Source organism: Anomaloglossus baeobatrachus, chromosome 9 (assembly GCF_048569485.1).
Source record: "Anomaloglossus baeobatrachus isolate aAnoBae1 chromosome 9, aAnoBae1.hap1, whole genome shotgun sequence".
Classification (NCBI taxonomy): Eukaryota; Metazoa; Chordata; class Amphibia; order Anura; family Aromobatidae; genus Anomaloglossus; species Anomaloglossus baeobatrachus.
This window is the reverse complement of record NC_134361.1, coordinates 193,235,042-193,259,154: the sequence shown is the minus strand read 5'-3', so window position 1 is coordinate 193,259,154 and position 24,113 is coordinate 193,235,042. Positions and strand designations below refer to the sequence as shown.

General features: G+C 45.3%; 1 protein-coding gene across 3 annotated transcripts in view; it reads right to left on the bottom strand.

Annotated features, from left to right (window-relative positions):
- MVB12B (multivesicular body subunit 12B) overlaps positions 1 to 24,113 on the bottom strand; it is a 154,765-nt gene that overhangs the window by 95,321 nt on the left and 35,331 nt on the right. For all 3 annotated transcript variants that reach the window (XM_075324162.1, XM_075324163.1, XM_075324164.1), the window contains one exon: positions 8,691 to 8,813. In XM_075324162.1, coding sequence (XP_075180277.1) covers positions 8,691 to 8,813 — 123 coding nt within the window. The remainder of the gene's footprint in view (positions 1 to 8,690; positions 8,814 to 24,113) is intronic.

The window sequence follows — 24,113 nt, the reverse complement described above, 5'->3', positions numbered from 1 at the left end:
CCTAATAATTCTGCACAGTAATAGTTACCTGCACAAACAGATATCCTCCTAAGATAGCCAAATCTAAAAAAAAAACCACTCCAACTTCCAAAAATATTAGGCTTTGGTATTTATGAGTCTTTTGGGTTGATTGAGAACAGTTGTTGATCAATAATACAAAAAAAAAAATCTCTAATAATACAACTTGCCTAATAATTCTGCACACGGTGTAGGTGTTGGACTTTGAGAGGATGAGTAAGGCACATTTTGTTTCTTTTATAAAAAGGAAGGGGGAGGGGGTTCCCATGACTGGAAAACCTAAAGTTAGAGAAGTCCATCTGCAGATCAAGCAAACATTCCCTCAATGCCATTGCCATAAATCACATACAATACATGCCAATAACAGGAAACTACAGCAACTTCCATAAACTACCAGTGTCATTTTATCTAACCGATCACGGAAGCGCAAAATCTTAAATTGGATTATCAGCCCGGCAGGATGGATTTATAGATCATGTAATAGGCACATACTTAAGTCATTGCATGGACAAAGTTTTAACAAGCAATTAAAAGACGTAACAAAAAGCACAATAAGCCCAGAAAATTTGTGCTAAAGGTTTTGGGATTGGCGTTGTAAAACATGCCGACACAAGGTTTATATTCTACAGAAGGGCGGAGAGAGACGGAACAAAAGACAATAAAGAAGAAAGGCGACTATCAGAAAGTTATACCGGGGGAAACGTGCTGATGTACAACTTCCAGATGTCGGAGATTGAGGAGGAAATGTGTTTTTCTTGTTTATTTGCGTTGGGCTTTAAGGAATATTTTTCATTGAGAAAACAGTCTTGTGTACTTCACAGAACTTCTCAATCAGGACCGGTCATTACTGTACAGACCACCCATCTGACAACCTGGGAGGCAGCACGAGAGGAGCCCCCACCAGGCTATAGAGGTGGCCTTTACTCCCCTAAATGGCCTTTGTGGAGGCAGATTTGAGAAGAATCCAACATTCTTTGTATAAAAATGATATTGGTCCTATAAAGAACTGCAGAGGTGGAAAGCCCCTTGAATAAATTCCAGGTAGGAAATATCCAATATTTGACCTACAGTACAGACGCACCTTCTCATTCGAGTTTTCCTTATTTTCAGGACTCTCAAAATTGTAGATTCACATTGAAGACATCAAAACTATGAATTAAAACATGTGCAATGAATTACTTAAAAAAGTGTGAAACAACTGAAAGTATGTCTTATATTCTAGGTTCTTCAAAGTAGCCACCTTTTGCTTTGATTACTGCTTTGCACACTCTTGGCATTCTCTTGATGAGCTTCAAGAGGTAGTCACCGGAAATGGTTTTCCAACAGTCTTGAAGGAGTTCCCAGAGATGCTTAGCACTTGTTGGCCCTTTTGCCTTCACTCTGTGGTCCAGCTCACCCCAAACCATCTCGATTGGGTTCAGGTCTGGTGACTGTGGAGGCCGGGTCATCTGGCGTAGCACCCCATCACTCTCCTTCTTAGTCAAATAGCCCTTACACAGCCTGGAGGTGTGTTTGAGGTCATTGTCCTGTTGAAAAATAAATGATGGTCCAACTAAACGCAAACCGGATGGAATAGCACGCCGCTGCAAGATGCTGTGGTAGCCATGCTGGTTCTGTATGCCTTCAATTTTGAATAAATCGCCAACAGTGTCACCAGCAAACCCCCCCCCCCCCCACACCATCACACCTCCTCCTCCATGCTTCACGGTGGGAACCAGGCATGTAGAGTCCATCCGTTCACCTTTTCTACAAAGACACGGTGGTTGGATCCAAAGATCTCAAATTTGGACTCATCAGACCAAAGCACAGATTTCCACTGGTCTAATGTCCATTCCTTGTGTTCTTTAGCCCAAACAAGTCTCTTCTGCTTGTTGCCTGTCCTTAGCAGTGGTTTCCTAGCAGCTATTTTACCATGAAGGCCTGCTGCACAAAGTCTTCTCTTAACAGTTGTTCTAGAGATGAGGTGTGTCCAAACTTTTGGTCTGTACTGTATATCTCCATTTCTGATTCATAGGACATGATGGAGCAGTTTTAAGGGGCTGATGTATCCAGACTTGGTTTTTGTATACAAATCTTGAGCTAAGGTGCTCTGGAGGACAACAAACTCATTAAAAGGGAATCTGTCACCGGATTTTTGCCACCTAAACTGAGAGAAGCATAATGTAGAGACAGAGACCCCGACTCTAGCGATGTGTCACTTAGTAGGCTACTTGCTATAGTTTTGATATTATCCGACTTGATCACTAGAGGACTAGTAAACCTGCTGCCCTCTACATAACCCCGCCTCCACCACCGATTGGCAGCTTTTTGTGATCCTTCCACTTATAGATGACCTATTTAGGGTGGCTCTATCAGGTCTTCTATTGGAAAACAAAATACTAGTTAGAGAGGAGGAAACACTAAATTTGAGCTATCATATGTATTCATTTTCTTTTACTTGTATCAGTATTTTTATGAAAAGAAAAAAAAAAAAGTGCAGAGTAATTTTTACCATGGAAGAAGGGTTGAGACCCTACCATAGCATTTTGCATTGGGACTATGAAGTAGGTTTCCCACACAAACAGAGAACTGTCAATCAATATGAGCGGAGCAATGGAACTCTGTGGCTTTTTCTAGAAGAAAGCGTTAGGGTTCGAACCCTTGCGTCTGTGCTTTGAGTTCAGATTGTCCGTCCTCTGAGCCACAGCAGATATACCTTTTCTCTGAGTGTTCATTATCGATTATCCTTGCTTTTAGTCTTTAAGGTTAACAGGGGACTTCATTTACTCATTTGTCTGTCCAGTCACCTTTTGGGTGGGGCTATATCCTCCCCATGCTGGTGTTGCCTGCTGGTGATCTCATTTGGATGTTCAGCCATGCTGCTGAAGTTTGAAGACCAGCTTGGGTCATCTCTTTGCCGGTTTTGCTTTTAACCAGCTATTTATTTATTTTTTTAGTTGTTAGCTAGTAGGCGGCATACTCTCTACCAGTATGTACTTTACATTTTTATTTGGCACTTTGTTTCTACTCATTCTGGAACCCTTCCAATCTCGGCACTCTTTTCTTTCTGCAGGTATATTGTGAGGTACATGAAGCACTCGATGGCCGTTCAGGCAGATAGGCCCGAGTTGCCATGGTTTAGTCTGGGGTTAGGGATATTGCAGACCATGCAGGAACCAGTAGAGACTGCGGTCCGAATCTCTAGTCTGTACTGGAATTGGCCGGGACAGTTGCAATATTTTACCTATTCACCCAGGGAATTGATTACACACTCTTAATCTATAGGAAGATATAAAAGATAACATCTCTGAGTTTCACATTGCTATCTCTGTCTATCTTGTATTGAAAACTGAAATGAGAGAGATAGAGAGATGGCAAAAAGCAAAACCTAGACCACCTCACCTGTTGAAGCTCTGGAAAAACTGAATCCTCCTGGTTACTTCTGTAGTGCATGGATCTGGACTGGGAGACCATCCAATAATTTGTGCAGACAAAGAAATGGATCCAGCAATAAAGTCCGAAGTCCAGGTGGCAGTACATTTTTTTTCCTTTTCTTAAAATATTATTAAAAATATTCCAGAGCTCCTGTCATATTAAAGTGCAGAACACATGCAGAAACAAACGACGCGTTTCGGCAGTACTAGCCGCCTTCCTCACGGTCTAAGCCAAAAAGGAGAGATTAGAGATCTCTCTCTCTCTCTCTCTCATATATATTAATATATGTAATATCATATCTATCTAATATATAAAGCTGAGTGTGTGTGTGTGTGTGTTTATGTCCGGGATTGGCATCCGCACCGTCGCAGCTACAGCCACAAAACTTTGCACACTCACACGTCTGGACCTCGAGAGCATCATAGGCTATGTTTTGAGGGGAAATTTTAACCCTGCGCTTTACAGTTATTCGCCAAAAAACCTGCCTCCATTAAAGCGAATGGAGCTGGGAGCCACAGTGCAGCCAGAACTTCAGAAGAATGCGCAGCCACGCCCTTATATGGAATGTTGGATTGTCAGAATGCAGACAGGGAAAGAGACAGACACAGGGAAAGAGAGAAAGAGACAGACACCGGGAAAGAGACAGACACCGGGAAAGAGACAGACACCGGGAAAGAGACAGACACCGGGAAAGAGACAGACACCGGGAAAGAGAGACACCGGGAAAGAGACAGACACCGGGAAAGAGACAGACACCGGGAAAGAGACAGACACCGGGAAAGAGACAGACACCGACAGACAGGGAAAGAGTGAGACAGACGGAGAAAGAGACAGACCGTCAGACAAAGATAGAGAGAGAGAGAGAGAGAGAGAGAGAGAGAGAGAGAGAGAGAGAGACAGAGAGATATATACAGAGGGGGAGACAGACATTATAATTACCATTATATCTATTTGTTTTGTGGTTTTTGTGTGCAGAATACATTTTTGTTAATAGCAGTTATTAACCCGGGCGAAGCCGGGTAGTACAGCTAGTATATGTATATGTCATATATATATATATAGATATTATATATATCATATAATATAGAGAGAGATATATATGTTCACTACACAACAATTAGTGAATGCTTTACAATATACTTCCTCTATATTTGAATCCATCCTTCAATAGTTTCTCTCTCGAAACCTGATTCCACCAAGTCGTAAGACCCCCCCATCCCCTTTCATTTGGAGACGTTGACATTTCAAGTTCAATTCACAAACAAGCAACTTCTACACAACTTGGCAAATGTCAGGACCGTGAACATCTGTTAATATTTTGCAGTCAAGACAAATTCCTATTCATTTATTTTTTTCGAAGGTCTAATGAATCAGTGGAGAAATGTGCCTCACGGAGCGCGCGTATGTGTATATGGTGCAGTCAACTTTATTGGGAGGACATAAAAATAGCACAGCAGTAAAGGCAAGTCTATATAAAGACAAGCAGGATCTAAAGGGGCGTATTAGTTACACGCCAACATTGTAAAATCCGCTAGAGTATAGCAGTCGCTCCGTGCTCCTAAACACTCATGTCAGGTATCAGATTCGTCTTTATATTCTGAATCACCAAAACACATGACAAAAGTGAGTCGAAGTAGTAACGAACATTTGTACTTCAGCAATTCTTGACGGCCCCCCCAAAAAAATGAAATTGCAAAGCTACATGTACAAAGTATTTGCAAAAGTGTCTTTAATTAGGCAGTTCCCTTAAACGGGAAAGTATATAACGTGAATAAAATGGAAGTTACAGCCATGAGAGACTATGAATTCTATGCTTCAATCAAAGGCAAAAACAAACAAAAAAACAGCAACGCATGGAGTCTTTAAAAGGGCTACAAATTTGGAAGATACACATGATAAATAATTACACGGTTTAATTTAACACTAACTGGGCCAAAATGTAGAAGCATATTGTGAAAAAATTAAAGTACACCCCATTGACTCTTTAGTTTGTAAAACCACCTGAAGCAGTGTATGACTATCAGACTCATTACGTTCTGATGAAATTTTGGCCTCTCTTCTAACCTTGCAGAGTGGCTTAATATCATTGATACTTATGGACATTCGTTTTTGCACAGCTCTCAAGGTCTCGTCACGGTATTTTGATTGTGGAGAGGTCTGGGCTTTGGCTGGACCATTGCAACACCTTGATTTCATTCTTTTTTGGCCATTTTGATGTAGGGTTCCTGAGGTCTGGAGTCTTGTTGAAGGACATATTTTCAGATTTTGGATAGATGGCCTATGGATGTTCGTGGGGCAAGCAAGTGGTTAGTGGATCCACTGGACCAAGGTACCGATCACTGGAACGGCTACCAAGACTTTACTAAAGCCATAGGAGATGGCGATAGGCACACACACTAGTAGATGTCAGAGGACAGCCCCAAAGGGAATGGACGATACCTCGGCAGCTGCCGTCACGGACACCAACAGTCTCTTCTAGTAGAAGCAGCAGCAGATCTCGTAGGAGCAGCCGCTGTGGATAGTTGTAGCAGTAGACTTGATATGCACTGAAACACAGACCGGAATCAGCAACAGCAGCACAAGGGACCCGAGAACTAGCAATGTACAGAACTCAATGCCCAGGCACCTTCCTTAAGGGGAAGATGCCTTAATTACCTGATGCATTTCAGCCATGCTGAGAGGCAATTCTGGGTCAGGATGTACTGGCATTTAAAAAAAAAAAAAAAAAAGGCGTGTTTGCACGTGCACCCTACGGGCACTCCAAGAGGCCGATATGGTGTGCGCAGAGCCCGGGAGACAGCAGAGGAAGCAGCCACAGTAGGGTGTTGATCCCCAAACACCTCCATTTCAATCCCATCTGTCTAAAAGGACATTGTTTCAGATGTCTTGTGTTTTTTGTTTGTTTGTTTTTTGTTTTTTTTTTTAAAGATGTAACTTTGCAATCTTTAGCGGTCCTTTTTAGAAAGAGGCATTCTCCTGGCAACACTTCTAAACAAGGCACACAATTTCAGTCTTTCCCTACTTGTACATAAATATTTAACTTGCTGAGGCCTTTAGAGTCTAAGCTGTAGCTCTTGGTTTTGTTTTATTTAATTTCGCTGATCATTGCATTTTCTGACCTTGGGGGCGATCCTGCTGGGGTGTCACTTCTGTGAACATTGTCAAATAACTAGAATGTTTTCTTCTTGTGAATAATTTCTGTGGAATTATGGACTTCAAATTGTTTGAAAATGACCTTAACCCTTCCCAGATTCATGGGAACCAACAATTGCTTCTCTATGTTGACTGCTAATGTCTCTTCTCTTTGTCAACTTATTAAGAAATGCTTGCATGCTCCAGAACAGCAAACTGAAAAAACTTCTGCTTTTATATAGACGGTAATACTTGCTAAAAAACGATCAATTCATTTAATTGGAGCACTTTGCTGCTACTCACCATCTTTAATGTTATAAAAGCAGTAAGGGTAGATTTTTAAATTTACTGATAAGAATTCAATGAGGTTCAAGGTACTTGGCTGTGACGAGCAATGAAACTCCACCCACAGCCCAGTCACTCAGAGATACTGGGGACGCCTTGGTGATATCAGGTCAACTAGAAGATCACATGACCTCACCGGATCTCAGAGGTCACAGAGCCCAGGGGTTACGCGATGGGGATGAGTGCACCGCAATAGCACCGCTCAGAGTCAGAATTTATTACACAAGGTATTTGAGGAAAGCGTTCTTTATGAGGTCTACATCGATGTGGCCACTAATGCCGCGTAGTGAAGAACCCCTTTAGGTTTGCAGCAGTAGTTGACAAAGCTACACCCCCCCCCCTCCTGGGACGATTAACAGTCTGAAATGTTCTCCACTTTGTCGCTGCAGAATGATGGACTCCAACTTGTTTGTTAATAGCCTTATAATCCTTCCCAGTTTGATGGACAGTGACAATTGCTCCTCGAAGATCACTACTGATATCTTTTCCCTTTGCATCGCAGTAACATATGTTTGAATGCTTCAGAAAAGCAAACTGCCTAAACGTCTGCTTTTATACAGGTGGTTACATTTGCTAGTAAACAATTAATCAAGGACATTTTATATAGCTGTACTTGGTTAACGGGAGAATACCAGGGAACCATTGAGACCTGCATAAGAGAACCAGCTAGCGTAAAGTCTGAGGATGCACATTTCAACTGACATAACTAACATGTGGATCCACATGCTGCAAAAACTTCTTAGTTATTAGGTTAGATAACTTGTTAAGCACAAACATGTTTCACTACGATCAACAAACAAAATCGGCTCCAAAATAGTAAAACAGGCTTCAATCAGTGATGGAGTCTACAACAAACCACAAAAAGGAGGTTATGAGACGTTCACTGTGACCGTGGTATTCACATATAGACTTGAACCAATACTTGACCCATGGAACAGTTGTCAAACATTTACATATGAGGAGTTTAGGTGAAAAAAAAGGGAAAGGAAAGGGGGGGGGAAAGGGAAAGGAAAGGGGGGGGGAAAGGGAAAGGAAAGGGGGGGGGGAAAGGGAAAGGAAAGGGGGGGGGGAAAGGGAAAGGAAAGGGGGGGGGGGGGAAGGGAAAGGAAAGGGGGGGGGAAAAAGGGAAAGGAAAGGTGGGGAAAAAAAAAAGGGAAAGGAAAGGGGGGGGGAAGGGGAAAGGAAAGGGGGGGGGAAAGGGAAAGGAAAGGTGGGAAAAAAAAGGGAAGGGAAAGGTGGGAAAAAAAAGGGAAAGGAAAGGTGGGAAAAAAAAAGGGAAAGGAAAGGTGGGAAAAAAAAAGGGAAAGGAAAGGGGGGAAAAAAGGGAAAGGAAAGGGGGGAAAAAAGGGAAAGGAAAGGGGGGGGGAAGGCAAAGGGGGAAAAAAGGCAAAGGGGGAAAAAAGGCAAAGGGGGGAAAAAGGCAAAGGGGGGAAAAAGGCAAAGGGGGGAAAAAGGCAAAGGGGGGAAAAAGGCAAAGGGGGGAAAAAGGCAAAGGGGGGAAAAAGGCAAAGGGGGGAAAAAGGCAAAGGGGGGAAAAAGGCAAAGGGGGAAAAAAGGCAAGAAGGATGAAAGAAGGATGAAAGAAGGATGAAAGAAGGATGAAAGAAGGATGAAAGAAGGATGAAAGAAGGATGAAAGAAGGATGAAAGAAGGATGAAAGAAAGGGAAAATCAACAAAATGTGTATTTGATAAAACGGATTAATTTCAGAAACAAAAAAGCAGCAAAGTTCTGCATCTCATGAGTTATTCCAAGTTGTCCTAAAGCTAAACCAACACTTACCACATCGTAGCCCGTCGGTGCTCTGTTCCTTGATGCTACCACCCCAACACCAGTGATGGGATCCATAGACAGATCGGTCAAAGCATCTGAAAGATCCCGAACCTCAGGCATTATAGTACGATCCTGCAGAGAATAGTAACTTTTATTAGTAAGCTCTTGATTTACAACCCATTAATGAAATTCCAACACGGAAAGCACGAGCACATTCCTACCACCCCCGACGTGAAGCGCCTTCCTTCTCTGGCACAAAAGTAAACAAATCCCAGAAATATCTCCGCAACAACGAAACTTTACACAACGATGAACTTGGAGAATAAGTCATATCCTAACGGCAAACACAAGTTCCGCGAGTCACACAGGAACGAGCAGCCAAAACAGAAGGTAGAGCTTGAGCGTTAACTTTTTATAATGTCCTTAAATAGGCACCGGGGAATTTTATTTGACAACTCAAAAGGTGAAGTCAATTATTTTTTGCAAGTTTTATGGACAGTCTGAATAGCTGACTGGTTAAGCAAAGAAGAGCAACAGTTGTGCATAGTCCGAGGAAGGGAAGACGATAAAATTTAGTTAACGCACTGGGAATAATTGACTAACAAAGCATGCAACGCTCTTTCATAGGTAACTATCATTCGTATGCAGCCTTTTTTCCCCACCTATTCTTATTCAATGAACAATACTCAATTGCTCCAGAAAGTTTTTCCCCCAACAGTAGACTTTACACATTTTCTCTGGAAAATATCAGATTTTTTACTGAATTTTTGAAAAATTTTTTAACTAAGTATCTCCTCCAGTTGCTGCTGCTCCATTGATTGTGGAACAGATTCTTTTTGTTCTGTGGCTTGCCGTTCTAAAGTTAAACACCGCAGTAATAAACACGTAAATGAGCACACAACTGCTCGGTGGGCATTTGCTTTTCAATGGCAAATCAATAGAGAAGCGGCAATTGGAAGAGCAACTCCCTGCCTGAACGTCGGCTGATTTAATCGGCAGTCATGTGCCTCTATCTAACAGTCTCGGGTGGATCAGAGATCCACCCATGACTGTTAAATAGTTAAATCTCGCTGTCAATCTCTCTACAGCGAAATATAACATGCATCGGTGGGGAGCGTGCCAGTCCCCACTCCCAAGATGGGATCGTGGGGCACCGATGGGTTGTCATGATAGACACAGGGTTCATCAGCTGACGCCTGGCTAACACGTTCCACCTGTGAACATTGCAACCCATCATCTATAGGAGACTGTGATTTCTGCATTACAGATCAGACTTTATGCATTGCTCTGTATAGCAGAAGCAATCGGAAGATCGCAACTTCAAGTCCCCTAAAGGTACTAGTAAATAGTTGTTTTTTTGGTTTTTTTTAAAGTTTTTAATAATCTGAAAAAAAAAAAAAAAAAGTTTAAAATTCCCCCCTTTGCTCCATTAGAAATAAAAATTAAAAAAAAAGAAAACTTTTGGTATTGCTGAGCTCAGAAATGTTCAATCAAAATATATAAAAAAAAAAAGATCAGTAAACGGTGTAAGAAAAAAAAAATAGAAAAAAACAAAGAAAAAACAAAAAACCTAGACTCGTGGGGTTTTTTTGTCCGCCGCAACAAATACGATAAGCTATGATAAAAACCCTATATACTCAAAGGGGGTATCAAAAATATAAAAATGTCAGCATAAAAATAAGTCATCGCAAAGCCCTAGATCCTGAGGGAAAAAAAAAAAAAGTTACGGTTGTCCAAAAATGGCACCAAAAGTGAAATTATACCGCTAGGACAGTTTTACGATAACATGAATGCTGTAAATAAATGTAAAAAAAAAGTGACGAATTGGACTATTTTTTGCTATTTTGTCACACGTGAAAACATTTTCCTGCTTTCTATTACATGATATGATAAATGGATGGTGTCATTTGCCATTCAACAGTATGACTGGTTTCACAAAACCAAATCCCTCACATGGCTATATCTACGTATTTTTATTTATTTTATTTTTTTACAAAAAAAAAGTTGTTTCTTGAAATAAAGGGGAAAAATAACTAAAGTTCAAAAACTAAAAAATCGCCAGATCCTTAAGGTAATCTGTCAGGTGATTTTCTAGTACAATACTAATGTTTTTTTTAAATAGGGCTTAAGGAGACCTTTTAGGATCAGTAAGTGTTATTGCTCTACCTTATCCTGTTATCTTGTTGTAAGATCCATAGAATTCAGTGTGACTTAGTAACTAGTCAAGCATTAGTAAATAAAAACTGCACATTCACGGCTCCCTCCTCCCACCTCTCAATGCTGGCATCAGGGATAGTTAAAGGGGTTATCCGGCTTAATTTTGATTTTTTTTTCATTATTACCCTATTGGGCTACATTGGGGCAGGTAAGTAGATAGAGACCACTTACCTGCCCTGCTGTCAGCCCCTCTCCCCCGGCTCAGAGTGGTCATGTGACCGCGCTCCTGCCGCGATTTTGCTGCTTCCGGTCATTTCATGTCAACATGGGCAGGGCCATGTTGACATGCAAATCTGGAAACAGCATGTCGCCGCCCTGCTGGGCGGGTACAGTGCGATGAGCCCCGCCCCCCTTCCCTGCGCCCTCCCACACATTCCCCCGCACCCCTTACTCTCCCCGCAACCTCCCCCTGCACTGCTGTGGGGTCCGTGACCTGGGGGCGGGGCCTGGCGGCGGCTGCCGTGGTGTCAGCGCCAGCACCGGGCCCCTGCTCAGGATCACACATTCAAATATACCGGCATCACAGATCACAGATGCCGGTACATTTGAAAACGCTGATGAGAAGGAGCGTTGCGCTTCTCATCACTGCCCGGCTGTCTGTGCTCTCTTCAGCACAGCGGTGACGTCACTACTGTGCTGATATGTCCAGAGCACAAACAGCGCGCGAACGTGCAGGAGCGGCGGGGACAGAGGACGTGTGAGTATGTACTCGCTACATGTGTTCCCTATGGGGGTAGGGGTGGGTCGGTGCAGAGCGCCGTGTGTGCGTGCGGTGCAGAGCCCGATGTGTGCGTGCGGTGCAGAGCCCGATGTGTGCGTGCGGTGCAGAGCCCGATGTGTGCGTGCGGTGCAGAGCCCGATGTGTGCGTGCGGTGCAGAGCCCGATGTGTGCGTGCGGTGCAGAGCCCGATGTGTGCGTGCGGTGCAGAGCCCGATGTGTGCGTGCGGTGCAGAGCCCGATGTGTGCGTGCGGTGCAGAGCCCGATGTGTGCGTGCGGTGCAGAGCCCGATGTGTGTATGCGGTGCAGAGCCTGATGTGTGTATGCGGTGCAGAGCCAGATGTGGTGGGGGGTGCAGAGCCAGATGTGGTGGGGGGTGCAGAGCCCGGTGTGGGGCTGTTATTTGCAATGCTGTAGTGATAACAGGTCAGGTGCTGGGGCAGAATATACTGACAGGGACTGTGTGTGCAGGCGGCGGGCAGGGGGAGAGGCTGGACACTGGGGAGGGGCTGGACACTGAGGTTTTGCACAGGAAGTGGTCAGTTTGCTGGAGCTGAATGTAAACAAGGAGCTGCAAAGAATAAAGGGATAATTCAAGAGGAACAAAAGTTAGAAAACAAAAAACAACAATGTAGGGGTGTTTTATATATGACAATACAGCACAGATTAGCTTAAACTCAAAAATGTTTGTTATGTCGGACAACTCCTTTAATCTGAACTGAATTTGCACTGTTCCCCTCCACCCATACTCCCTCCAACCTCTCAGAAGTGCTAGTGAATGCACTGAAAAGTGGGAGGAGTGACTATGAAAATTGTATTTACATAGACTTGAATAGCGTGCAGGAAACACTGAATTCTACAGAACGTACAGCAATATAACAGGATAAGGTAGAGCAATAACACTTACTGATCCTGAAAGGTCTCCTTAAGTCCTATTTAAAGAGAACGTTAGTATTGTACTACAAAATCACCTGACAGATTGCCTCTAAGGGGTTAAGTTAAAAAGAAAAATCAAGTGAAAAGTCCTTTTTAAAAAGTGGTGAAATATAAGTAACAGACTACAGACTGCTCAGTGTCAAAATAAATAATCCACAATCTATAGTCACAGCCTTACAAAGATTGCACAAACTAAATTACAAAAAAAAAAACCCCCACAAAGTTGGCCATAAATACCATTTTTCTCCTGAATCAGTCCATCCATATACCTAATGTATGGGTGCACAACCTTTCCTGGTCCAAGGGATACACTGTCAGATTGAAGAAATCCCAATAGGTCCAAAAAACTTAAATGGGTACTAGAATTGGGAGACATTTATTACATGTGGAAGTGAAATTAGCACAAATAATTAGACTGGAGCTCCCTTCTTCCACACTCCAATTCTAAAAGTGACAATGGATACATGCACGCCTCCATTGTAGTTAATAGGAGAAGTCAAAATACTCAGCCATTTTTGCAACTCAAACTGCAATGAAGAGAACCATACCTCCCTAAGGCCGGTTTCACACATCCGGCTTTTTGCCGTTTTGCCGGATCCGGCGCTCTCCCGTACAGTTAATACAGTACAATGACAGAGCAACAAGCGCCGGTCACATGCTGTCATGTGACCGGCGCATGTGACCCGGAAGTTACAGCGCTGTCATTGTACTGTATTATCTGTACGGGAGAGCGCCGGATCCGGTAAAACGGCAAAAAGCCGGATGTGTGAAACCGGCCTAATCCCATCTAAATTGTCCCTCCAGAGAGGAGGGAAACAAACTCTAGCGCCACCTATTGGAAGTAGCAATCCTAAAAGTCATAAGTGGCTTTTTAAACAAGCCTTTTCATAAGACTTAGGATTTATTGCCAGATCAGAATCAAAATTTGCATACATGGTGTTTCGGTGTGATTGCCCCTCGTCAGTGCAAAGTGTGGGTATCTGATCTGACTTATGAGAAGCTATATGGGGACCACAGGGGGGGGGGAGATCAAATTATCCCCATCTACTCCTTCTGGAGTGCCCAAAGAGCTCAGGAGACCCCCATTCTTTTGATGTGCAGAGGGTCCCAAAAATTGATACCTGAGAGGAGCGAACCAGAAGTACCGAACATAGACTTTCCAAAAAAAAAAATACAGAGTTCGAGTTTGGAGTTCGGGTGCTTTACGTATGCAAACCACTAGCACGAGAATCCCTGTGCTCGGGTACGCTCGGCGCCCAGCACGAGCCGCTTGCAGTGTTTAATTGGCTCTCACTGGGAGTAGCAACAGCGTGATAGGCTGTAGTATGCATCCCACCCACCCAACAAAAATAAACCCATCCACCCTCCACCGAAGGCTGTTTATGGCTGGTTGCATGTGGGCGGAGACAAGAACTGCCCAATTAGTGACTTCTATTGGGGTTTAGGTCAAGTCTGGGTTCCAAACCGACCTTTATCTAAAGTCCGGCTGAACCCGTCGAACCGAACTTCCACGGGTCCACTGATCTCTACTACTTAGAGTACCCATGCCTCCTACAATAGGCATCATTCCTTGTGTCTGACATGGAAGAGACATGCGAGGACCACATGTGACCGCAGGTTGCAGGGTGGCAAATAAGTATCGGGAAGCTTGATTTAACCTGACAATTTTTGTTTCTCAGTACTAGACAGGAAAAGTCATAGACAAAAGAGACTGGTACTGGCTTAGCGTTAGGGCTTGAAATCCAAACAAGCTGTAGACCACCTGACACCTTAACAAAACACTTTTCGTTCGTTGGGTGAAATGATCTTTTGTGTTCCACAAAAGACCATAATTTTTCAGGACCTATGCTGCCGAGATTGGCAGCCCATAAGCACTGAAAATCTGTTACAGATCATTCAATGCGCACAAGAAGCGCGCTCATGTTGTGGTGTGACCAATTGGTGGTCGTTTAGTGTCACTTTGCGTATACTTACTGAACTCTTCACTGCCTACCCAATTGGCCAAGCTGAAGGTGCAATTGCATGGAGGGATAGAGCTGGAGATAGCAGCCCGCCAACCAAGCCTTCATGTGCATGGCCAGTGTGAAGAACAAGAAACCAAAAGCAGAGAATTAATTAAACCCTTACCAACAACCATGACTGGTCAAGCCAGAGGCAATGAGGCTTTTTTTTGGAAACCCTAAAACAATGCTCGCATGTAATATTAGGTTTACATGACATTTGGGAGATCTGTTCTTCTCTGACGAAGATTAGGTCACGACTCAAGTAAAACATTCCCTAAGGAAATATCTCCCAAATCTGATGTAAGCCTAGTCATTGACTGGTTTCATTCAAGTATAATTACGACCCCACCTAACAGCCCATGCAGGGATCTTTGATGTTGTTTTGTGAGCTTGTTTGTTACATTCCTGCAAAAACAGCCTCATTTACTTATGTGGCCTATATAGCACTAACATTTCATAGCATTGTAGAGTTAACATCATACACGTCACTGACCGTCCCCAGTGGGGAGCAGAATCTCAGGTTCTCTTTAAGCACTTGTCCTACACTATACTTCCGAAGCTTATGCGAACAAATAAATAAATAAAATTTTATATATTATATATATATATATATATATATATATATATATATATATATATATATATATATATATATATATATATATATATATATATATATGATAAACAGGGTTCGAGTTCGCAGTTCGGGTGCTTTATGTATGCAAACCACTAGACTGAGCATTGGTGTGCTCGGGTACACTGTGTATGGCCCAGTGAGAGCCATTTGTAGACTCTGAATGGCTTTCATTGGGGCTAAAAACAGCGTTATCGGTTGTAGGGTGTCCGAAACCCCCCAAGAAAACAAAAAAACAAAACAAAAACACACCTTCCCACCTCCGGAAGTGCTTGGATTATACCGTGTTTCCCCGAAAGTAAGACAGTGTCTTACATTCTTTTTACCCCCAAAAGTCCCACTATGTCTTACTTTCGGGGTATGTCTTATATTGGAAAAAAATCCCACAGCAATCGCAGCAAGTATCCATGCAATGTACCGTATGGGGACTTGCCGCGATTGCTGCACATGAGGGCACTGAGGCTGCATGTTTTTGTATGTTGTCCGTTGTCCTGATGGACCACGGACAACATTACTGCAACATTTCTCGGTGGCCGAGCGTTCGGCTGAGCGCCCGACCACCGGCATGTGACAGCTCTCAGCTGAGCGCTCGGCCGCCGGCATGTCAGGGCGCTCAGCTGGGCGCTTAGCAGGGCGCTCGGCCGCCGGCGTGTCAGGGTGCTCAGCTGGGCGCTTGGCCGCCGGCATGTCAAGGCGCTCAGCTGGGCGCCCGACCGCCGGCATGTGACGGCGTTCAGCTGGGCGCTTGGCCGCCGGCGTGTCAGAGCACTCTGCTTGGTGCCCAACCGCCGGCATTTGACGGCACTCGGCTTGGTGCCCGACCGCCGGCGTGTCAGGGCGCTCAGCTGGGCGCTCTGCCGCCGGCGTGTCAGGGCGCTCAGCTGGGCGCTCAACCGGTACTGTAAAGAAGAAAAAAGAAAAAAAAAAAAAAAAAAACGCTTTCCGTTTACTATGTCTTACTTTCGGGGTACGTCTTACATTAGCCGACCCCCCCCCCAAAACCCTCACTACGTCTTACTATCGGGGGTGTCTTACTATCGGGGAAACACGGTAGTTGGCTGCATGTGGACGGTGACTTCCAATGGGGTTGCGGTAAAGTCCGGTTCCCAAACTGAACTTTATCTAAAGTCCGCAGAACCCGAACATCAACGGGTCTGCTCATCCCTACTCTCAAACTCTTAAAAAAAAAAAAAAAAACATACCGGAAGGTATCTCATATGGAGAAATAAGACTGTAACCCTTACCACAGTCATGCGCTGCTGCGAAATATGTAGGTGCAACATAAATCGGAAGCCTCTTTTGAGATTATATATACACATAATATATAATCACACACACACAGACACACACACACACACACACACACAAAGATAGTGTTGGTAAATCTTGAAAATGAAATGGGTATTTCCATCTCAGATTTTTATGGCAAAACTCAAGTACAGTGCTCTATCTTGCTTGGCTGCGCATGCGCAGCTAACTTCATTCACTTCTATGGGATTTACGAGCACTATGCCATTTATGGCTCAATCAAATAAGACGCTGAGTCAAAGTTTACACTCCGAGCAAGAAAATTAGTCAGACACTTACAAATTTTTGGTCACATTGAGATCACTCATTTTGGGGTCAGCTTAGACCACAGAAGCCTTTTGACGTTGCCCAACGTTGTCAGCCTAATGAGCAATCAACTTAGTCAAAAGCACAAAGAATTTACTGCTACGAGTTCAGAGGAGATTAGGAGGGGAGACAAAAAATGTAAATTCTTTGTTTCGATGTAATTCTGGTTGACTGACTGTTAATGAGACCCTGTCGTAACCAATTCATATACATAAAAATAATGTGGGATTTTGGAATTAAACAACTTAAAACCTGTGAGAAATATATCCAGTAAGTAAATCACGGTCGTTACTGGACACCATTGGGCCTTTATAATCAGCTTTCTGGGAACTTGGGTAAGAATCGGCCTCGGGAAAAAGAAATTTGTGAATGGAAATCAAAGCCTTTATTAGTAGAGATGAAGTCATCAACATCAATGGTTCTACTAAGAAACCACATGTCTGACATTCCTCAGGGAGGAAATCTCTAAATGAAGACATTCTGATTCCTCATTGTCCTCGCCTCGCCCTATTTCACTGGCACCAGAAAATGACATTAAGCCGGTCAGCCTATCCTAAGAGGCCTCCACCTGACACACTGTCTAACAATCATGGTTTCTTCTATTACACATGCTCCTGTTCCTGAAAGTGGCCTTGTTTCTTGACTACTTCAGTTTTGCTCTTTGGAGACCATGTTTGGTTACTCAGTCAACTCTCAGTTTCAGCCCTGACTATACTCCTGCCTTGTCCCTTTTTATACTACATCTGGTGACTGCGGTGCTTCTCATGGACCTGTCCTCCAGCTTGCTCCAAACCCAGATTTCATTCTAGGCTTACACTTAAAGCCCGTTTCATCCGAATTACAAATCTGATGACAACTCAAGGCCCCTTTCCTGAACACACCATACTTAGAACATATTGCTATTAGTCCATGATGATCATTGGCACAACAACTTGGGATTCCTCTTACAGAAAAGTTGACCCCACTTCTCAAGGATCAAGGATGAAGATTGGAAAATTCCTTAGACTCTACAAATTAGTATACCGAGAGTCAAAACACACGCAAGAGTCCACATCCTGATACCCAGTAGACTAGTGTTCGCCACACCTGCCGACATTGATGGAAGGTGCCGGCTGATTCATTGTCGGTGGGAAGATGTTCATTGGGCATGTCCGATGGAGTACTTCTGATCGTATCGTTCTCCTGCAGACATGTCAGTTGGCGGCTGTCTCAAAGAGAACAAGGAGCACTCAACTGAATGAGTGCTTCTGTGTGCGGGTCAGTCGGCTGAGATGGCTGTCGGCCAAACTATGCTTCAACACTTATTTTCTGATAAGACTATACATTCATGTCTGAAGGCTTATTATCGATTATTATTCCTATTAATGCTCGTTTCACGATAATTGTACAGGTACACAGGCAGCTGGTCACCCAACGACTGAGCAAAATGCTAGTTTGTTGGGTGAAATGATCATCACCCTCTGCAGCATATCATCCAGCGCAAGTAGGACCTGTGCTGTTGGGCACAATGGCAGGCTATCCATTACATATTATTCAGTGCATATCTGAAGTGGGGTCTACCTGTGTAAACAGGCTATTGATCGATTGGCAAATTCTAGTTGGCAGTCATTTTAATGCTGCATATCACATGCATGTAGAAGCAGCTCAAGGCTGTCCTCACTGTACGAAAGTCTGAGGGTGCGATCAGACAGTAGCCGAGCATTCCATGGGGATCTGTTAGATGTTCAGTGGGTGTCAGATAACCAACATCCCCGCCGATGAGCTGTTTTTAGTGTCGGCAGCAGGAAATGCTCAGTTCCGAAGCTGCGTCGTCTTCGGACAGTGACAGCGGCAATGTACTACACATCCGCCTCCCATTCAAATCAATAGGAGGTAGATGTGACTCGCCCACCCCACAGCTATGGGACACCCGGTGCCGGGCCGGACTAGTCCGGTGGTAGTCAGTGGTGGCTGGGCCCGGCTCCGTGGCCCTGGTGGGTGTCAGTAGAATATGTGGCTGACGACTTTAAGTTTGTGTTCGTGACGCCACCTGTGGTATGCGGCTATTAAGCCGCCGCTGCTGTGTAAGGCCTCCGGGGTGATGAAGTGGCAGCAATGGTGATACTGCTCCCCACAGGTGGAGCAGTGCCCCGGGACACAGTTGGTGCTTGTGGAAGTCTATGGTGTTGTGTGACTAACACGGTGCAGGGCCGATAAGCAATGAAAGAAACAGGCACAAACGGTAGTCTCTTTACCTTCTCCTCTTTTACTCGGCAGAAGTTTAGTCCAGGGAGACCGTCACAGATGGTAAAGATGGTCCGGCCGGCCTGGAAGTGCCTGGGGTGATCTTTGGCCAGTTGAGTATGAGGCCTACTCCCTAATCTTTCTTTGCTGTTTTAGGACACTGCGCTTTGGGTTCGCAATTGCCCTCTTGCTGCTGGGACTGGTGGTTCGTCCCTTTTTCTGTGTGGTAGACTGCGCAGGCCCTCTCTGGTGCTTATCTGCTGGAGTCCACACCGGGCCCTTGGAATGCAGCTGTACCTTCAGATTACTTCTGGGCCAGGGGGCTTGCAGCTCTCCTGCCCTCCGGATTCAGCTACCAGGGATGGATTTTATGCCCTGGCAACCACAGACTCCGATGTCCGGGTCTCTGCTGTGCCTCTCTGCACCTCTTGCTTCACTGGGCCAAGCTATCCCAGCTCTAGGCCCCAGTTCTACAAGGCAGCACTACTCTCCGTCTGTCCTCTTTCACTCCTGTCTACAGACTAACCACTACTTCCTCCCTCCAGCCAGACTTAAGGAATCCTCCCTGAAATTCCAGGTTCAGAGCTCCCTCTGCTGTCCGGAGGGAGAACTGTGTTGGGTGTTAACTTACTGGCCAATAGATCTCCCAATTACCTCCAGGCTCAGCATTAACCCTTTGGGAGGGCAATGCTGTTGTGGCGACCAGGTCCTGGGGCGCCACAGATGTGCAGTACCCCAGGCCACTATCAGAAGACGGGACATCTCCGGAACTAAGCATTTCCGGCCACACCGAGAATGGTTGATCAGCGGGGGTGCAGGGTATCAGACTTTAATGACCTATCCTAAGGATAGGCCATCAATGCAAAAGTAGTGGCCACCTCTTTAAATATAAAAAGGTAGGGTCTAAGACTGTTCAGAAGACATTAAAATAAAAATATATATATATATATATAGTTTAAACAATAGGTCATTTTCTGATGAATTATTCCCTCTAAGTAGCAAGGACCAGTCATGTTTCTGGACACAGCACGATGAACCATTGTGCAAGGAAAAACTTAGAGGGGCTTCTTACTTTTAGGGTCAGAAGGGGTGACATTGGTCAGAACCCCTAACAATCATCATGAACCCCATCATGACAAGCCGATTTTTCATATGTTTTCAAAAAGCAACTTTAATTTTTCCATAAAAAAAAATAGCAAAACAACATGGTATGAAGACGAGCATCAGGGCTTGGGTTTTTTTTTGTTTTTTTTTAAAAAAAGGTGCAACTCTACCATTGTTTGGATGACGTCCATTGTGCAGTAAAAAATTACCTAATTTGGCAACATGATTCTCCAGGTCAGTTCCATTATGGCAATATTGAACTTAAATGTCACAATGTCTTTCGAATAGCGGAGAACAAGGGCTCCTAAGCTGTTCCTCAAGCTATGGGGCCCTATGCTATCCTAATTCTTATGGAAACTCCTAATGGTGGAGAGGCCCGAGTCTCCTTCCTGACTAGTCATGATCCGATTCCCCCATCCGCAAAACACACACACACACACACACACACACAAACACACAAGGTAAAGACAATATGAGATTCAGGAGGAAAAACAAGAGCAAGAGTGAAGTACAAAACAACAGGGGTAAACTCCACAACTGTACCAAGCAAAAAGCACAACTTTCACGAGAGAGAGAGTCTGGGACACCCCACCTCACAGACCAACACAAAATTAACTATAGCTGGTGTGCCGCCCAAGTTTATGGGGTAGTCGGTCCCGGGCCGTGTATAACTGGGGAATGTCACTTTGGTGGCCGTTGCCCGGTCCTGTGCGCTTTTTAAAAGGGGAATATTTACAGGGGATTAGGCTAATGTTCACACGTGACGCCACTTGCGGGTTGCGGCTATGGGGATGGAGCCGCCGCTACACAGTTTGCACTACTGGGGCTGAGTTTAGAGGCAGCCTGGATGTTAGGCCCTCCGCAAGCAGGGCCAGGCACCAGAGGATAGGTGAAATAACGGGCGTTGAAAGAAGGTAGGCTACAACGGGAGTTTCAGTGTAACTTTTTACTCACTGCAAGCTGGTAACTTAGCACCCGAGGCTGGGTGGTCTTAACCGCATGTCCCCGTGGTCCCAGTGCCGGTTTAGTTACCTGGTGGCTTCTTTCCCCTGCACCTGTCTTTGGTTGGTGGGTCCCTGTGGTGTAGAGCGGCTGGAGGTCCCCTCCTGGTTGTCTTCTTCAGCAGTCCGTATGACGGTAGCGTGACACCTGTGGGGTTGGAGTCTCTTGTCCTGTCCCCGGTTCTCCCTTTGCTACAGAGTCCTGAACTTCAAGGTCAGTGAGGTCCTTGATGGTCTCCTCACTGTACAGATTTTATCAGGTCTGCCTAGAGAGTTTACCTGACCTAGGATTCTGTACCCCGTTGGTGCGTAGTTCCGGGAGTACTCCACCGGCAACTAACCGCCTGGGCCATCAGGTTACTGTTCACTCCCGTCAGTCCGTCTGCTCCCTTTCACTGTCACTGACTAACTACTGTCTTTTGTCCACTGTCTGCCCCTACCACCTGGTTGTCTAGTGGACTGGATTGGCTCCACCTCTAGGCGGCCATCCATGGGTCCAACCCAGGGGTGGGCAATTAAATTTCTCATGGGGCCGCATGAGAACTTGGGATCCTTTTAGAGGGCCGGACTGATATACTTAACTCAATTCTACCCAATACTGTATATACACACACACACACACACACACACACACACACACACACACACTGCTCCTGTAATACTACAACTGTAATACATTACATCACTATATACGGCACTTGTAATACATTACAGCACTATATACTGCACCTGTAATACATTACAGCACTATATACTACACCTGTAATACACAACACCACTATATACTGCCCCCATACCTCCCAACCGTCCCGGATACAGCGGGACTGTACCGGATTTCAGCGGGTGTCCCGGTGTCACGATCGTGAGGCTTTTGTCCCATGGCTCCGCCCACCCGCTCTCTCCCAGTCTGACTTTCTCCCCCTCCTAATCCACATGAGCAGAGCAGAGCCGAGCGCTGCTTCACTGCTCTGGCTCTGTGCTGCCGCTGTTATGGGTGGGCGGAAGCAGCACTCTGGCTGCCGGCACTTTAAATCGGCACCTGCAGCTCAGCGTGCACTCACCGCTCACTGCTGGGCTGTTTGTGTACGGAAGTGCATCTGTGGGCGGAGCTACCGAGCAACATGCTGAGCTCTGTCCACAGATAAAGAGACTGCAGGAAGAGGAGCTGAACACCAAGGAACGCTGTATGTGACCCCCCCACCTACCCAAAGCTGTATGCCCCAACCCCATCTTCACCAGAGCTATATGCCTCCAGTCACCCCACTCACCACATCTGTATGGCCCCCTCACCAAATTTGTATGCCCCCCCCCACCAGATCTATATACCTCCCAGCACCGTATGCCTCCAGCCCCCTCCCACCAGATATGTATCCCCCAGCCCCCCCTCAACAGATCTGTATGCCCCAGCAGCCCTCTCCTCACCAGAGCTATATGCCTCCAGCCACCCCCCTCACCAGATTTGTATACCCCTTAGCCCCCACACCAGATTTGTATGCCCCTTAGCCCCCACACCAGATTTGTATGCCCCCCAGCCCCCCCCACCAGATCTATATGCCCCCAGCACCCCCCAGCTCTGTATGCCTCCAGCCCCCTCCCACCAGATCTGTATGCCCCAGCCCTCTCCTCACCAGAGCTATATGCCTCCAGCTACCCCCCCCCACCAGATCTGTGTGTCCCCAGCCCCCCCATCAGAGCTGTATGTGCCCCCAGAGCTGTATAAGCCCCAACACCAGAACTATATGCCCCTTAGTAATATCTATGCTACCAGTTATTTATATGCCCCACAGTAAAGTGTATTTCCCCCAGTAATGTGTATACCCCTTAGTAACGTGTATGCCCCTCAGTGAAAAACACAGACGTTCTTCACTGACGTGTTAAACACGCATATGTCCCTTCATACTCCGTGATTCACGGCACACAGTGGTTGTCCATGTGCAATCCGTGATACGTGATCCGTACTCCGTGATTGCACATGGACATATACTCACCTGCCCCCGCTCCTGCTCTCCGTGGTGCTGAAGAGTCCCGCGATTCAGCATCCAGCCACCGCTCTCTCACCTCTGCAGCTGCTTCCAGGTCGGCTCTGGCCGCATAAATGAATATGCATGCCATAATGAACCGGTCAGGAAGAAGCAGAGAGCAGCTGCCGAACTCCGAATCGCTGGAGAAGGTGAGTTGAAAAAGCTTTTTATTTTAAATGTCAGTGTTTTTCTGGTACGTGTTTCACGGATCACACCATAGTGTGGTCCGTGGGACATCAGTGATGCCAGAAAAAAAACAAACATGTTTCTGTGCGGCAATCACGGATACGCATGTACGCCAAACGGAGACACAGTCAGTGAAAAATCACTGATGTGTGTGCAGACCCATTGATTATGATGGGTCTGCATAGGTCAGTGATTCTGGTACGTATAAAAACTAGCACATACATACCAGAATCACTGACATCTGAAACAGGCCTAATATGTATGCCCCTCAAGTACTGTCTATGCCCCCAGCCCCTCCTGTGCTGTATATACTGTAACTGTAGCCCCAGCCCCTCCTGTGCTGCATATACTGTAGCCCCAGCCCCTCCTGTGCTGTATATAATTATAAATATATATATATTTTATAAATAAAACCCCCATGCTCCCTTGTGATACGTACACAACTGTGTCAATGTGCACTGTGCATGGCTAGGTCTGTTAAAGTGTTGCCAAGTGATCACATGCCGAGGAGGAGCTGGACAGAGACAAGTGGGGTAGGTGAGTGCGGCTGCTGCCGGCTTCCCCATGTTATTACCTACAATGTGTGTATATGTACGATGTATATATATCCATGTATGTCAGTGCAGATGACTGTGTATAGATTTGTCTGTTTATATGTATTTTAGGGAATTTGTCTTCAAATATGTACCGTATATGTGCGTATGCCTGTGCCCACGATCAGGACTCGCTGTGTCCTGGAGGCAACGGGTCCTGACCTGTGGGGCTGCACGTCTC